Here is a 16,212-nt window from a genome sequence, read left to right on the forward strand (position 1 = left end):
ACCTAAGCAAGCAAAAACCGATCTAGAAGAAACTGCGTCGTTTGGCTTGGAGAAAAGTCGACTGCTCTTTCCATTCGAGATCAAGCATCTTTCGTTTCTCATTCGGCCGGCCCGAAACCTCATCTCTCGTTCTGCAGAACCGTCGACGGCGACATCTTATTGAAATTTCGGAACCGTGGAAGAATACCCAAATTTAGAATAACCCTAGAGAGAAGAAAAAGAAATGTGGTCTCTCTCTTCCTTGCGCAGGCTATCTTCTTCTTCTTCTTCGTTGCTTGCTAATCATGGAGGCCTTAAATTCATCACTTACATGCCTTCTAGATACGCCGCTTTTACACCAGGTCAGTTCTTTCTCTCCTCCCCGTTTGGTTTGATTGAAGACATATGGGTATGTAAATATGAGAGGTTTCTTTCTCAATTTTTCCTTTCTAAAATGTTTCAATAGGTTTTGATTGTATCTATGGATATATTGATTTTTCTTTTATATTGTATGCACTATTCGCCTTAGTTGTTGAGTTTACTGCCACGAAATTGATACATGAATATGCTAAGAGAAATTGCTAAGTTAATATGATAACCTAACTTCATCCAGTGAAGGCAGCGAATGCCCATTTAAGCATATTGATTCACAAGATTTAAGTTTGCAACCAATTGAGATTGGAAAAGTTACAAACAGATTTAGGATACATTTGATAAGCCTTGATGGAATATAACGTAATGTAATAAAATGCATTAACTTTCAATAGCGGGTTGCTGAATATATCCTCTGTTTGAGAGGTTTAGTATTAGAAGTGGCTTCAATAAATGTGGGAATTAGAAATTTATTATCAAAATGTAATCTCTAATGTGTTTATCGATTGAATGATTTTTCTATTATGCAGGTTGGTTAGGGAATAACAATGGTATTACCCGTCCTGATAATGTTGCAAGAGAAGGAAGTGAAAACAACAGGTTCGAATCTTCAGGCAATTTTAGGACAAATAGGTTTTTGTTTGGTGAAAAGGAGAATGTTCCTAATCCATCATCTAGGATTCGAAGTTTCCTTCCCACTTCTATGCAGAAAGACTTCGGCACACAAAACACTGTGCCCATGGACATTGTTAAAGGAGTATTATATGAAGATAATTCTCAACCTTCTCGATACACTGTGGAGCAAAATGCTGATATTGTGCACATCAAGCTAAAGCGTAATAATTCTTTTGTTACACTGACGGATTCTAAGGGAAATACAAAGATGTGGGCTTCTTCGGGACATAAGGAAGTGGCAGGTGGTGGGAAAGTGGGTCGGTATGATGCTGAAGCAACTGCAGAATATGTTGGTAGGCAAGCAAAACATATGGGGCTGAAATCAGTTGTGGTGAAAGTGAATGGGTTTACTTTCTTCAAGAAGAAAAGGCAAGCGATTATGAGCTTTAGAGAGGGCTTTACTAATTCTCGAAGTGATCAGAATCCTATTGTTTACATTGAAGATACCACTCGTCGTCCACATAATGGATGCCGTCTTCCAAAGAGACGCCGAACTTAGATTGTTGCATGTAAGCTCTACAGTTAGGTGAAAAACTATTTGCCCAGTGTTAAGAAAAGATACATCTGCATAAGCAACCACCCCCCCCCCCCCCCCCCCAACCACCACCACACACACCCACACACACACACACACACACACACACAAACTTACACAGAGGACAGATAATATGTCTTTCGATGGTAATGGTTTTTGTTTGCAATAATGGATGCTGGATAGTTTAAAGCTGTCACATTAGTCTAATTTAAAGTTCTGATATTTGGTGTGTCTTTATTTATTCAGTTTTACAATTATGCTGCTATTTCTTCTGCCCTTCTATTATTTATTATCTCAGTCAGAATGTTGGTTTAATGACTTTTTGCTTCAGCTAAAAATGTTGGAAATTAGTTTGTTCTGGGCGGGAAAGAAAATGAGCTTGTAAGATACTGCTGCTGTTCTTCCATTGATAAGTGTATGGATGACAAATGGATGACTACAAGCATTTCAAAAACAGCTAGTTTTTGTAGTCATTTCAAGAATTAGTAAATTTGCAGTTCTGGATTCAACGAGTTGATGCAAACAATGAAGAGTTACAATCTATTGGAAAAGATTTTGCACTATGCTTAAACAACAGGAATAGTTGGTGACCTCGAAAATTTATCAAAAACAAATTCTACCTCTCATGGCCCTTTCCACAATTTCGTTTTCTACAGTACATGGAAACATATTCTAACAAATGCCTTGCTATTTCCAATGTTTAACCCCTGTCCCTGGCCTTAAGAATGCACTCTCAGACAAAAACAAGAAACCCCACAAATGGAGTTTTAAATTGTTATGCATATCTTCTCATCACTTTCTTCAGGGAAGCAGGTGTAATTGTTTGTCAAGTTGGCCATGGCCATTTCAAATATTGGACCGCACGATACAAATAGTCACACCTAAACCTACCAGTTGGGGCAGTTTCAAATCAATTTCTGAGTGGTTTTGGCTGGTTTTTGGGGTATATAAGAACCGTTCTTTCAGAAAAGGTCCAATCAATTTGTCTGGTTCATAACCTTGAGGATAAGTTCGTCCTCTCTGGTTCTGTTTTGAAACCAACAGTTGACCGCTACTGCTAATTGCCACAAATTTGTACTAATTGTCACAAATTTGTTAAGGCGTGTACCATCTCTTTCCTGTGCATATTCTCTGTTAATAAAAAAAAAAAAATGAAGAGAGACGTTTCATCTACTAAAAAGCAATCACGTCCACACCATACACCAAAAAGGAAATAAGTGAAGACAAGAAGCCATATGCAACATTTTTTTTTTTTTTATATTAATAACTTACTCAAGGAATTCAAAGATTACCATGTACGAGATAAATGCTACCTATAAGTACCTATGTGGTACATAGTTCAGAAAAAAAAAAAAAAATACCCTCTTTCTCTATGTTAACTTGTTAAGCACCATGAAAAAATTGGTGAATTAATCGCTTCGGTGCTTTCATGTACAGAAACAATTGCCTGTACAAACTGCAGTCTTTGAGGGTTTTAAAGGGCTTTCTTCACTTGAAAACAATTAGAGCATTCTTTGTTTGCCGCCTCGACATCATCTGGAGATGCTACAGCCACCAGAACCCCTTTATTCTTAACAGCATCGATTGCCTCAGCAAAATCCTTGAAGTCCTTCAATCTGTAGAAGAAAAAAAATAAGGGGTTTCAATATATTAATCTATCAAGTGCCAAATAGGTGAGTTGGAATCGTTGTCATAGATCAAAAAAAGATAACCCAGTTATAATGTTCATAATTTTAAGTTGCTCAATGAAGACGACCAATATTTTTCTAGAGAAATTTATCTAAATCTTTGCTTTAAAAAACATTCCTGTAAAAATTATCATTCAAATTGATATGCTAATGTTTTGTTTTTAATAGAATAGAAATTCTATTCTCCATTGTGGACGCTACCCATGGTATGATTTTGTATCTTATTAACTTCAGAAGTGGAAAAGCATGTCAAAATGGATATCAAAGATCGTGTTTTACCTGGTTGATAATATCTCTTCCCTTCTCTTTTGTCTTTCTTCTTCTGTGATACCCAATAAATAACGCAACAAACTGAAAAGGCAATGAATATAATAATCAATAGACAACTCTACAAATAAGAATGAACAAGAACAGACAGAGTAGATACAAAATTCTGACATTACAACAGGTGCTCATTCAAATTTCACATTTCCAACTCACCAATTTCACATGTACAACACCTTTATTCAATAGCACTATTTTTTAAAACAAGCATTCATCCGAAATAAAAATATGATGAACTCGGTTTCAAATATATATACTTCCATTAAATATATATCAACAAATTAAAAAAAAAAAAAAAATTGCATGCCTTGCACGGGAATTGCTGGGGTGAGGGAAAGGGAAGTCAACTATGAATCGAAAGAAATGGAAGCAAAGAAGATCATTAAGCTTACCATTAAGCTTACAAGGGTTTATAATGTTTGAGGGTGATTTAGAAAAAATGACAGTTATTCTTGACATTATGGAATTAGAAAAGAGAAAGTAAATGCTTATTTTCATTACTCTCATTGGCCTCTAATTGGGTTTCAAGTGGGATTTTGGAAGCTTAAAGGAGAACATAGATAACCTTCACGAGCACTACTCTTCTCTTTAAAACAAAACAATTGGGATGTCAAACCCATTTATTTATACTAGTACTCTCTTTTTCACTCCTCGAACTCATTACCATAAGAGCGTAATATTTATGACTTAAGCTAGCAACAAATAACAAAGTGGTGTTTCCAAAATTTTCCAAGCGCGAGTAATATGGGTTCTTTTTTCTTGAATTATCAAATAGTTGAACCACAGGTTCAGTTCTCATTTATTGCCTGGTTGACCCATTTGACCAGAGTTGTACCAGTTCAATTCCAAGTACAACCAAATAAAGGCATGATGAGCATCCAGCCAGATTGAGAAGGGACTGTGAGAGTCAGAAAAAGCAAAAGGACAGGAATGAATAAGAACAAGGAACAGGATAGAGAAAATCAAATAGAAAGAATTTAGGTGTTTATTCCATTTTTTAGCACACCAAGCAAGTGCAACCAAAACAAAACCATTCCAACTAGGGTTGTGCAAACTTCGGAAAAACCCAAAAAACCGAAACAAAAATTTTCGTTTTTTGGTTCGGTTTTTTGGTTTTGGAAACAGTTAGTGAATTTAAAAAAATTTTGGATTTTCAGTTTGGCTCGGTTTGGAAGAAAGTATGCGGTTAACTGAGCTGAACCGCAAAAATAAAATGCTTCCGTTTTACCATTGTGTTTCAGTTTACATTTAACCTAGAATCATCTCTCCATTTCTCTCATTCTCTCATCTGCACCGGTACCAACCAGCCTACCATCTCTTCTCCATTTTCCTCTCTCTGCGCTGCTACCTTCACTGATGGTTTTTTCCGGCTAAAACCCACCACGAAAGCTGCTGAACAGCCGATCTTGGCATCTTCTTCGTCCTCTGTGTTTTTTCCAGCTACTGTCCAGCCGTCCTTTAATCTTTCCAGCGATTTCCTCCAATCAGGTTTGTTGATCATCGATGTTTATTACCTATGTTTTATTATTTTGTTGATTTCATGATTTGATTGATGATTTCTTTTTTCCCCTAAACTTGAATGTTTATGGTTTAAAATTTGAAACTTGCATGCACGATTTCTTTGTGAGATTGTGTTGGGTAATCTTTGTCACTGCCTTGGTGTAGTAAGGAATTAATTAATTCATTTTTTTCAAAAAGAAAGATCTAAGGAACTGAATACAAATTTCACTTTTTTTCAAAAAAAATTTTGATATAAGCAAAAATATCAGTAGCTTTATTCTTACTATTGTGGCTGTTTCTTCCTGTTACTAAGGAAGCTATATTAATTTGTGTGATTTATGTATTCTTGTAGATTTGGAGCAGAGATTTGCTAAATTTGGAGGTTTTGGAGGTGTCATGGTATTTGGATAAGAAGATGGAATCACAAATTGAAATCTTTAGTTTGAAGTTTCAGATTCTACAGTTGGTTTTGTGTTGTTAGTTAATTAGTTTTTATTGGATTTATGTGGATATGGGTTTGATCTAATGTTTTGATATGATTTATTAGGGAATTTGCTAAATTTTAATTACATATTTTGTGAATTTGAGCTGTGAAATGTTGAATCACAGATTTGTGATTTTATGAACTAAAAAGAATTTTGGATATTCAGTTAACTGAACTGTTTCGAACCAAAATTTGCAGTTCAGTAGAGTTTGGTGTCCACACGTAAACGGTTTGGATCGGTTAGTGAAATTTATGGAATCTCGGTTTTTGTTTTTTGGTTTTTTGGTTCGGTGCAGTTTGGAACCGAACCGCCCGAATGTACACCCCTAATTCCAACACCCCTTGCAGCCATAAGCTTAAAATGCCTCTATTCTACTGACAATTTCAATAATGTGATGTTACCCTCAGAAAAGCAACCTCAAAAGAATGATATGAAGGTTCAGAACAGGCCAAAGATTGTTAGTTCGCAGTGTAACCAAAAATAATATCAACTTACCTACTATAACCTTTGGCATCTGGCAGCTGGTATGCATCCACATCTCCGATGGTCCCAATAATTGCTTTAGTAAGGGTGTCATCATCCATTTCTAACTCACGTAGAAAATCACCAGTTCCATCATACACACCAACTGTCTTCAGCAAGTTGGGGTCTCGATAGGATAAGAAGGAAAAGACTCCTGTGAAAATAAAAACAAATTCCATCGATTAACCGAAAATAGCAAGCGGAAGTCTATGCCAAGCATCAGACCATGTTATTTCACCTGAGTGAGTATCAAAGTCACAAAATCCTCCATATGCACCACCGCTGACACGCACTCGATCCCATAACCATGTATTGCTAATGTATTTTGAAATAACATAAGAACTCCCATTAAGCTCATAACCAGTGTCATAAATGTTAGCAGCTTTGCCAACATAGTTAACCTGTGAAAGGTAAATCTTCAGGTATCATCTTCCAATGACAGAAATCAGGGGACCAAAAAATCATTAGTATTCTTTAAAAACAAGACCTGTGTAGGTATCACAATAGCTTCATTTCCAGGTGACAGTCGAGCATTCCAAACAGCTGTTTCAGGGACAGAGTTGCTAGGAAGCAAATCAAGAAACTTGCCGACATACTTTTCTGAGTTCGAGAGATTTTTCCCATCAGAAGTCAAGTTTACCAAGCAGCCATTCCTCGATAACAATGACACACGAATTTCCTCAAGAGATGCAGAAACTCCAGGCCAGTCTTGATCAATTTTCTCCTCCAAGCCTTGTAGAAATTCTAGGTAACTATGCATGCACAAGATAAGTATCAGTATCATTCAGTAAAACATAAAAAGTTTTCCACTAAAGACGAGGTGTTCATTGTTTTGGCTATATGCAAAGATAAAAAGATTCGTTCAGAACAAGAAGCATGGACATGACTGCATTGCAAAAAAGGTGAGATCCATTCTCAGTTAACTATTCAAAAATCCTGAAAAATAATTCTGTAAGTGGAAATAGATCAGTTGTGGACAGATAATATTGATTAAATGGGCCAAATAAAAAATATTCCTACCTGAGGCCACCCATTTGTTCAGAAATCCAACCTGCAACATTTAACTTCGCATCCATCCTGGCGGCTGCAATTCCATGGCCACTGCCTCTTAATCGGTTCTGAAGATAAATGCAAACATTGAGATTGAGCTCTAAAAAGAAAAAATTCAAGCAGATTTATAATTCCTCATAAAAACAACATCAACAAATACCTCCATTCTTGCTTTGCTTTGGGAAACAAACTGCCTAAAACGCTGCTGGTCTGTAAACTGTACTTCTTGAAGTACACAATTAACCTACAATACAAGCAGCATAAAAATCCTCACTGTCCAAGGCAATCACTTCCACAAGTAACTAGAATAGTTGTATAAACAGAAGAAAAATAGAGCAAGCATCACATCACAGTAAAAGCATGTATAATACAATACTACTATATATGCAGTAAAGCATGTGCCTGATCCAGAAAATTAATGACACCATAATCATAGAACTGTTTATATGAAAAGCTGACAGCTATAGAGCACTCATGCTTGAATGAAAAATTCAAACATTTATCATAGTTTTCTTCTTTGCTACCTTTCTACAAATCCTACTAACTTCATATGCTATGACAAATCCTTACGACATTCTATGTCATCAAATCAAAGTAGCTTTAGAATTTATTAAGACCAGAAATTAATATGTATTCCAATGAATCTATTTGAACCATTTGCTGTTGAATTTAAAAAAATTGCAGGGTAAAACAGCAACTGCAACATGATGATAACTCAAGTAGTTGAAAGCTATTTGTATTCACAGAGATTTAAGATGATTTCAAGCACAAAGAAAAGGAAACTGGAATATGAAATGGTTGATAATCCATTCAACAGCGAAATACCAGGTTAAATAAATCATCAGCACGCCCTGCCATAGCTTTCCCACGAACAATCATATGGCTACATGGTTGCTCCTGGCCCCGAATAGATGATGTAAATGGATAAACTGAGATTCCACCAGTTTTCCTCCCAATCAACTGATTAAGTTGCACAAAGGTCAAATCTTTTGTACCCATCTCAAGCAGTGACTGACTGTCAAAAACATAAAGTATAAACATGTAAATAAATATTCCACTAGAATAAATGCAAAAACAGCATCTAACACATTGACAATCACAGTCAATAAATGTATTAGAGTTATCTTCCTTTTAGCAAAATTGAGGAAAGCAAGACTACCAAGGACTTTCGGACATTTATGCAAGCATGACTAAGAAAAAATATAATGAATGGAGAGGAGTTTGAAGGAGATATTTTCATGTGCAGCAGAAAGAATTAATATAGGAGAAATTACTGATGGCAAGACACTCAGACCAGTACCAAGTATCCTCTCATATCAGTTGAGTATGAACTAATTGATTGTACAACTCCCAGGCCCATCAGCTCAGTTTTTTACAACCCACAATTAAATGAGCTATTCTGATGTATGTATCTTTTCATGTATGTCCGCATATGCAACTGTATTATGTTGGATATGGAATACTAACCTTTATTTCCACAGGATAGGATTATAAAATCTTTCAATGTGTAGATGATTTTATGAAACACTACAAGGCAAGATGATTATAAAAATTATAATCCACAACCTTGTCGATATGATTTCTCAGCCGTAAGCCCATTAACAGGGTGAAAGCCCATTGCAGTTAAGGTTTGGAAAAAAAAAAGGGGAAGAAAACAGGCCCTTCCTGCGCGTTGTACTGATAACTAAGAATATAGGGGTGCCCAAGATTTGAACTCTAGGCTTACTTGGTTAATGGTAAAAACTAAAAGGAGGCTTGATACTATGTGGAAAAAAAAAAAAATCAACTTAAAACCTAATGTTATGATAGTTAAAATTTTTAGGAATTTTTGAGGTAACATCTTACCAGAAAAGAGGCACCAAAGGAAGAAGTTCCTGCTTCAGTGATCTCATATTAAAGACAACTTCAGCATAAAGGACATCATTAGTGAAGAGGTCATGCTGCAAGACTTTCACGCCATGGATATCTCCAATCTATGGATTACATACAAATGCTCAGCACAGTATTCCACACAAAACTGTTATACATCTGACATTCAGGCACAAGTGCCAAATATATTAACCTCTGTCGGAATGCGGGTAGGTTCTTTTGGAATGTCATGAAGGGAGAGACATGGAACAGTTTTTAAAGCTTCTGGAGGGTCAGGAGTTTCTTGCTTCAATCTGAGTTCCTGTGTTGCACGTGCAAGCTCTGCGAGATCTTCTTCTGTCATACTAGCTTTCAATTTCTCCAAGATCTCTTTCTCAGAAGCTTCATCAAGAGAAGCTTTTTCTGGATCAGGCTGACAGAAAAAAAAAAAACCATCGTCATGTGATAAAGTTGAAATAGAGGTATCATATCTATAAAGGGAGGTTACTTTCAGTCTAAACTGCTTACCCGCATTTCCACAGTCACACGATGAGGATTGTTCAAGATGTATTTCTCAATTAAAGGAGAAAAAACAGCTTTAGAACCTTGTTCAGCTATTCTAGCTTTCAGGTCCATCAAAGGTTTCTCATATTTCAAAGGCTCAAAGGGATCTTTATCATATATCCATTTACCCTACAAAATAAAAATCCACTATTCACTTTTCAAACACATAATATTTTGCCTAGATGTTTGAAGATGGGAAAAATATGTAGAACATACCATGGACCGAAGCATCAGTGACAAACCACGAGGAAATGAACCAGTGTTGTTTTCCCTGAGAGAAAATTCAATTGTATTCATGGAAGCCTCCACAGCATCTGTCTCAAATCCTTCCTCAGCTAATTTCTTAAGTGTACTTGTGATTAATTCTTCTACCTTTTGAATGTCCTCTTCAGAAACACCCTTCAATCCAATACTAAATTGAGGCTGAAGCAGCTCATCTTCAACCCCTCCACCAACAATGGCATCCCCCAGACCACTTTCCAGCAGGATTTTCCTCAAGGGAGAAGCAGGCGTTCCCAACATTAGATGATCTAGAAACCCAAGAGCAAGCTCAGTTTCTAAGTCTAAGGGCTTATCAGAAAGCAGCCAGTTAAGGCATACCATATGCTTCTTTTTTAAATCACCCCCTTCACCAGCAGGATATTTCTCGACAATTCTGACTGGTTCTGAGAAAAGTTTTTGAGGCTCAACCTTAGACTCATTTGGTGCTGAACTTGCATCGAACATATCTAGATACTCTGAGAGAGAAAGAGAGTGTGTAAGATGCTGCAATCCATGAAATAATTTATCATAGCCCTTAATTTTCAGATAACAATATATTATGGATGGAAATCACAAATGATCTTGGGAGTTGCAATAAACTATCTCCCTTCATAATTCTTGAATCAACTTTAATTGAAGACAATAAAATCAAGGCTTATCCTATTACTTTCATTTTATCAACTTAGGTTACAGATTTTAATTAATGTTACACAATCGTACCCTTGTTAGTCGTTCGTCCAAAATTTGCCAGTATTTTGTCAAGATGAACACTATATAGGACCTGTGGAATCCATATTATATGGAGCAGTAATTAATTTGAGCATGAACTCCACCTTCTAGAGCATGTGGCTGCTAGCTAAATCAGATGGAGTACAGAAAAATACGATTCCATTGCCAAATCACCCATACTCTAGTGTGAAATGCATATCACATCAGCTCTTTTTTAGCACGTTAGAGGTCCTACAGTTTTTTATTGGCATTTGCATAACAAGCTAATGACGATTTGAATAAAACTCTGATAGAATATGAATACATCACTAACTAGAATCCATTATCCAAAGCAATACTATAAAAAGAATTCAACAGAATCTTAAAAAAAAATGCAAACCACTTTTATTTCTCTCTTTTTTCCACTAGATCTGGAACATAAAAGGAGGGAACTAAAGCTGATAATGATTTATTTCACAATGATGTAGAAGACTCAACTGAAATTTTTCTGTAATTTTAGGTATTAATTAAAAGAATTTGAGTATCATGTAAATTGATGCTTTTCACTCTTCGCTTTTTGTCATCAAATTTTTTTTCAGACTTAGTTTTGAGCATAATTAATTTGTAATGCACAAATTCATCTTTATCTAACCATCTCATGTAAGTGACATCTTTGTATTCAATTAACAGTTATTTTATGTGCTGGGAATAATGAAATGCTATATTTTCAGTTCAAAATCTTGTTTAAACTATGTATTTAGTTAATTCTCAGATAAATTTATGGTAGCAAAAACTATAAGCATTACAATTTGGCTGCTACAAACTAATAATGCACAAATAGCAGGAATCTAAAATCCTGGTAACTATTCATGAAGCTTTTTCATTGAACTAACTTTGATATAGCTTTATATATATATATATATATATATAATATATATATATATATATATATATATATAAAAGAGAAAAAAATTCCAATTAAATGGAATTCATTTATTTCAATTTACTTTTTCACTCATGACCTGTGAGGCAACCCCCCTTTCACAACTTTCACTTTGAATCATTTCATTGGGCACATCATATCAGCATTTTGCCAAGGAACAGTGTATTTAATGCATTATTAGGAAAGGGAAAAAAAAAAGGATAGAAATAAGGGGCAGGGGGGATTTATAGCCACTTGCATATTGTTTTATGATAAAAAGATGGTATTTAGTACCACTCAAGATGCATAAACGCTCAACTGGATCATCATCTCCATAAAACCATATTCTGGCATTGCTGGGGTGGTAATATTTACGATGAAATTCCTGTAAATTTTGATCAAGAAATTAGCCAACATTCACATGTACTAGTGAGTATACAAACATTCTTTTTCATAGATAAGTGAAACCATAGGCACGAGATACATGCAAGATAACCAAATATTATTTTACAAAATAAGGCCAATAATTCAAGGATCTAGAAAAATAATGGCTTAATGGACAAACACCCAGGCATTTTCATGCCCTTTCAGTTTAACTCAATGCTTTCAATCACATCAATTTTACCCTCATTTGAAAAGTTAATTGCAATTTTACCCTAGGAAAAATTTGGAATAAAACGATGTTTGGAATAAAACGATGTAATTTTATTATTAGAAGGTGAAAAGATCAAATTGGGTCTCAAACTTATTATAACATAAAATCAATTTAGTCTTTACATTTCGATTAGAGTCCATTGGTCTCTTCAAATTTCCAAATTTGGTACCACTGCAGTGCTCTAAGTTTGAGAGGATAATCTCAATTGCCAGTGCATACAGATACACAATTTATCAGATGTCATTGTAATAACTTTTTTCATTTGCAGAAACTGAACAAAGTCCTTTCTACCCCAGCCAAAAATCATATCCAATCAGTTCCAAGCCATCAAGAAATTAGTGGCATAAGATGGCAAACCACCATTTATAAAACTAATGACTTAATTGACCAAATCCAAAAAGTTTAGCCAATTAACTCCAATTGAAATCTAAAGACTAAATGGACAATTGGATTAAGTAAAGTCCAACAGCTAATTAATAATAAAATAATTTGTTTCTATCAATTGTGACCTACAGTAAATTGCAACTCACTTTTCAAATTAGGGTAAAATTGGAATAATTAAAAGCATTGGGTAAAAATTGAAAAAGAGCAAAAGGGTTGCTTTCTCTTTTTTTTTTTTTTTTTTTTTTTTAACCATTGGCAGAAGAAAGATTCAAACCCAGCACCAGGAAAAAAAAAATCTTAAACAGAGTCTTCTACATAGCACTGTTCTAAGACCAGCACCAGGCAAGAGTTTGAGTGCATAAAATGTCCTATGAGCCTTGTTGCTGTGAAAAATAAAGAACAGTGAACTAAACATATGTTGCTATAAACAATTAAAAAATCCACAAATACTTTTATTACAATCCTCCATCTGGTGAATAGAAGGGCTCATGAATCAAAAACCAAAACTTTTGCGGAAGTATCATTTATTGCCAATTTTTTTCCCATATGAAACCTTCAATTGCAAGCACCCATTTCAAAATTAGAATCAAATATGGCCAACACAAACGAAATGATTGCCAAAACATCACAAGTGTTGACAATGACTATATATTATGCACAAAATCGAAAGTGAATGATGTATGACATGGTAAATTCAGAAAGAGAAACAATATTCCCCTTTTCCTTTTCAAACAATTTATTGAAAACCAAAAGCAACATTTTAACAAATTTAATGATTACATTTTAGCAAGCATTTTCACATTTCACTTATCAAATATAAATATAATTTGCATTTGTACATGGGTCGCTTTGGCACACACCTCTAGGTTGGCCATTATTGACACCAATATTAATGTATACATTATAATTGTTCTTTTAAAAAAAAAAGATAAATATTGAGAATTGGACCAAAGTTTTGGATTTTGTAAGTCAACCCTAAAAAGAGACATCAAGTTCTAGAAATCACGCAACTGCTAGCACAATCAATGTTAAAATACACTTGGCGTGATTGGCAAAGATTAAGAAGAGTTGTCCAACTTCTTAATCCTTCAAATCCAGAAAAGAAAACAAAAAAAAAAAGAAAAAGAAGAAAAGCATGTCTGTTGTATATTTTTAATAGTTTTGCAACTGAACACTAAAACATATAACAGTAACTTAATGTATGCATCGTACCTGAAATTGCTCAAACGTCAATTTAGGGATAACTTTTGGATCACCTCCACTATCAACACCATAAGTATTGTCTGGAAAGAGCGCCTGCACCAAATTAAATGTAATAGTTATCATTATTGAAAGACCAGCAGTTTGATGCAATTCTATTCTGTGTGTGATGCCTGTAAATTTTTTATTTTACTATTGAGTTACTATTCACAGCATCTAATTTTACACTTAGCTGTCAAATAAGCCAAATCTAGCTTGAATAATCAGTCATGCAAGTTGTTCTAGATCAGAAAACTAGAAATTAATCAAGGATTGATTTAATATGTACATGCAATGTCCACACCTCCTATACTGTGACGCATTGCCTAGGACATTATGTGAATTACAATAGTGGACATGTTTTATAACATTATTGCGCCAAAAGTAGATCAGCAAAAAAGAGGGGAAAGGAAAATTGCCTGCTGAGAAGTACGCCCTAATATATTATCAGGCTGGGAGTAGACACCCTTCATCTCATTCAAAACAACACCTGAAATTCGGAAGAAACAAATTAAAAAAGAAAAGAAAGAAGATGCATACAAGTTATCAGGAATCTGATCAATTCAATAGCCAGAAAAGAACACTCTCTGACTGAAGATAGCAAACGCATATACTATCCAAGTATATTTGCTAAAAAGTATAACCTTTATAAGTTATTTCTTCTGAAGGATTATTGAGCTCAAAATGCCAACCCTCCTGTTGAAAGGTCTGGTAGTCCTCTACACACTTGGGGAAGAAGACAGCATCCAGGTATACATCAACCAAGTTGTAGAAATCCTATTTTTGATAAAGCAACCATGTATTACGATCCCAATTAATGAAGAATAACACTTTTAAGGAGCAATACCATACATTCCAAGCTGTTCTTACTTTAGTGTTTGTGGAAGCAACGGGGTAGCATGTCCTGTCAGGATATGTGAATGCGTTCAGAAAAGTATGCAAGCTCCCTTTCAACAACTCAACAAACGGTTCCTTCAAAGGATACTTTCTTGATCCACATAATACACTGTGTTCCAATATGTGTGGAATCCCGGTTGAATCCTTGCTGCATTACAACATAGCAGTTAGAAACAATGAAATGATAATAAAATTAAGCAACTTTCAATCCAGAGAAACAAAATAAATGGTTTTCTTCTTTAACTCCAAGGGTGTATGCACATGCATATGGACATGTAAATGCACTACAAACAATAATAATAGCCAAGATTGAATGCACAAGAACTTTGAGTGCTCATTTCGAAAAGCTTTTATACATGAAATTGGCTTAATGGAAAGTATTGATAATTATTTATTATAAAAAAATGAAATATCATATAACCAATATTTTCACATATTGAAGACTTCATCATTATCAAATACTCAGACAAGTCCACATCTTGTTCCAATTCAACAACATAGCAACAACTCTAAAACAGTAATCATATATAACAGCCTTGGCATCAAATTGAATTAAGTCGGCTATTATACTTACGGAGGAGTACGAAAAACAATGCCAAAAACTTTATTCTCATCATCATTCGAAACCGACATGACTTCAGCACCAGTTTTCTTATGTTTAAACAACACAGCCTTTGATTTACACTCTCCAATGAACTCTTCCGATACTTTCTCAAAGCCAAGCTTCTCAGCAACCTCATTCGGCACACTACCAACATCTGCAACCACACAATTAAATAATAGAATAATAATCTTCAATATCTGATAACACTTTTCATTTCAAAATTCAAAAAAAAAAAAAAAAAAAAAAAAAAAAAAAAAAAAAGAGCTCAAAAAAATGAAATTACATGGAGAGGACTGAGCAGGATGGGTGCCGATAGCTGCGGTGGAAAGAGAGGAGAAGTGTTTATTAAAGCGATAAGAACTAGAAGAAGCGTTGGCGGCGAGAGCGAATAGCTTCCAGTGGTGTCGGAGTGCGGAGCGTCTGGTGAAACTAGAAGTTGAACGGTAAAGAATGCGAGAACCGGAGGAGGAGGAGGAGGAGGAGGAGAAGGTAGGTAAAGAGCGAGGGAGTCTTTTAGAGAAAAAGAATCTGTTGCAAGCAAGAGAGGAACAAGAAAGCGAGCGAAGGAGAGCTTTTCCCTCCATAATAGATAGGGTTAGATAACCCTCACCAAAGCTAGCAGAGAGAGAGACAGAGAGAGAGGAGGAGTTGTAGAGGACTTCTGGGTTGGGTATTGGGCGTGTTTTGTCTCTTAATTGGGAATTGGCAAGCGAGGGAAAAATATCAAGAGGTTTTGTTTTAGCGAGTAAACCGCTGATGTACCTGAACCGTATGGGTTGTATTGATTGGACTCTAAAATCACATTAACCCCGCACCCCATTTTTACCCTTTTTGTTAAAATTACACTCTAATTTCAAACCGGCCAAAATTACACAATAAACAAATAATATTGACGGGTCCATACATACAACTATAGTTAGTTAACATAGGATATGGTTAACAAAAACGGTGCGTATCAATCCTTCGTTATTTTTCCTCTTTCTTCATCCTTGATCCAACA

At 35.2% G+C, this 16,212-nt stretch overlaps 2 protein-coding genes across 2 annotated transcripts; one reads left to right on the top strand and one right to left on the bottom strand.

The window, feature by feature from the left end:
• Window positions 1-1,783, top strand: NFD3 (Ribosomal L18p/L5e family protein). The gene is made up of 2 exons (XM_012211505.4): window positions 1-341; window positions 882-1,783. Exons 1-2 carry the CDS (start codon window positions 224-226, stop codon window positions 1,523-1,525), a joined length of 762 nt encoding a protein of 253 aa, XP_012066895.1. The 5' UTR covers window positions 1-223; the 3' UTR covers window positions 1,526-1,783.
• Window positions 1,784-2,795: 1,012 nt separating this feature from the next.
• LOC105629858 (presequence protease 2, chloroplastic/mitochondrial) lies at window positions 2,796-15,919 on the bottom strand. Its single transcript, XM_012211506.4, has 19 exons — window positions 15,496-15,919; window positions 15,183-15,366; window positions 14,582-14,756; window positions 14,356-14,488; window positions 14,131-14,201; window positions 13,685-13,768; window positions 11,728-11,818; window positions 9,759-10,279; window positions 9,507-9,671; window positions 9,193-9,411; window positions 8,976-9,103; window positions 7,956-8,145; window positions 7,291-7,374; window positions 7,101-7,198; window positions 6,568-6,832; window positions 6,319-6,481; window positions 6,054-6,234; window positions 3,529-3,600; window positions 2,796-3,177 (listed from the first exon to the last, which is right to left on the bottom strand). Exons 1-19 carry the CDS (start codon window positions 15,794-15,796, stop codon window positions 3,036-3,038), a joined length of 3,267 nt encoding a protein of 1,088 aa, XP_012066896.2. The 5' UTR covers window positions 15,797-15,919; the 3' UTR covers window positions 2,796-3,035.
• Window positions 15,920-16,212: the final 293 nt, after the last annotated feature.

Source organism: Jatropha curcas, chromosome 6 (assembly GCF_041381405.1).
Source record: "Jatropha curcas cultivar XTBG-Jc1 chromosome 6, XTBG_Jcur_1.0, whole genome shotgun sequence".
NCBI classification, from domain to species: domain Eukaryota; kingdom Viridiplantae; phylum Streptophyta; class Magnoliopsida; order Malpighiales; family Euphorbiaceae; genus Jatropha; species Jatropha curcas.

Excerpts from the sequence above, each read along its gene's own strand:
- NFD3 (XM_012211505.4), top strand. The coding sequence starts at position 224 with ATGTGGTCTCTCTCTTCCTTGCGCAGGCTATCTTCTTCTTCTTCTTCG. Across the intron at positions 342-881 it reads ATACGCCGCTTTTACACCAG|GTTGGTTAGGGAATAACAAT; the intron begins GTCAGTTCTTTC and ends TCTATTATGCAG.
- LOC105629858 (XM_012211506.4), bottom strand. The coding sequence starts at position 15,796 with ATGGAGGGAAAAGCTCTCCTTCGCTCGCTTTCTTGTTCCTCTCTTGCT. Across the intron at positions 8,146-8,975 it reads CCTTTGGTGCCTCTTTTCTG|TCAGTCACTGCTTGAGATGG; the intron begins GTAAGATGTTAC and ends TGTTTTTGACAG. Across the intron at positions 7,199-7,290 it reads AAAGCAAAGCAAGAATGGAG|AACCGATTAAGAGGCAGTGG; the intron begins GTATTTGTTGAT and ends ATTTATCTTCAG.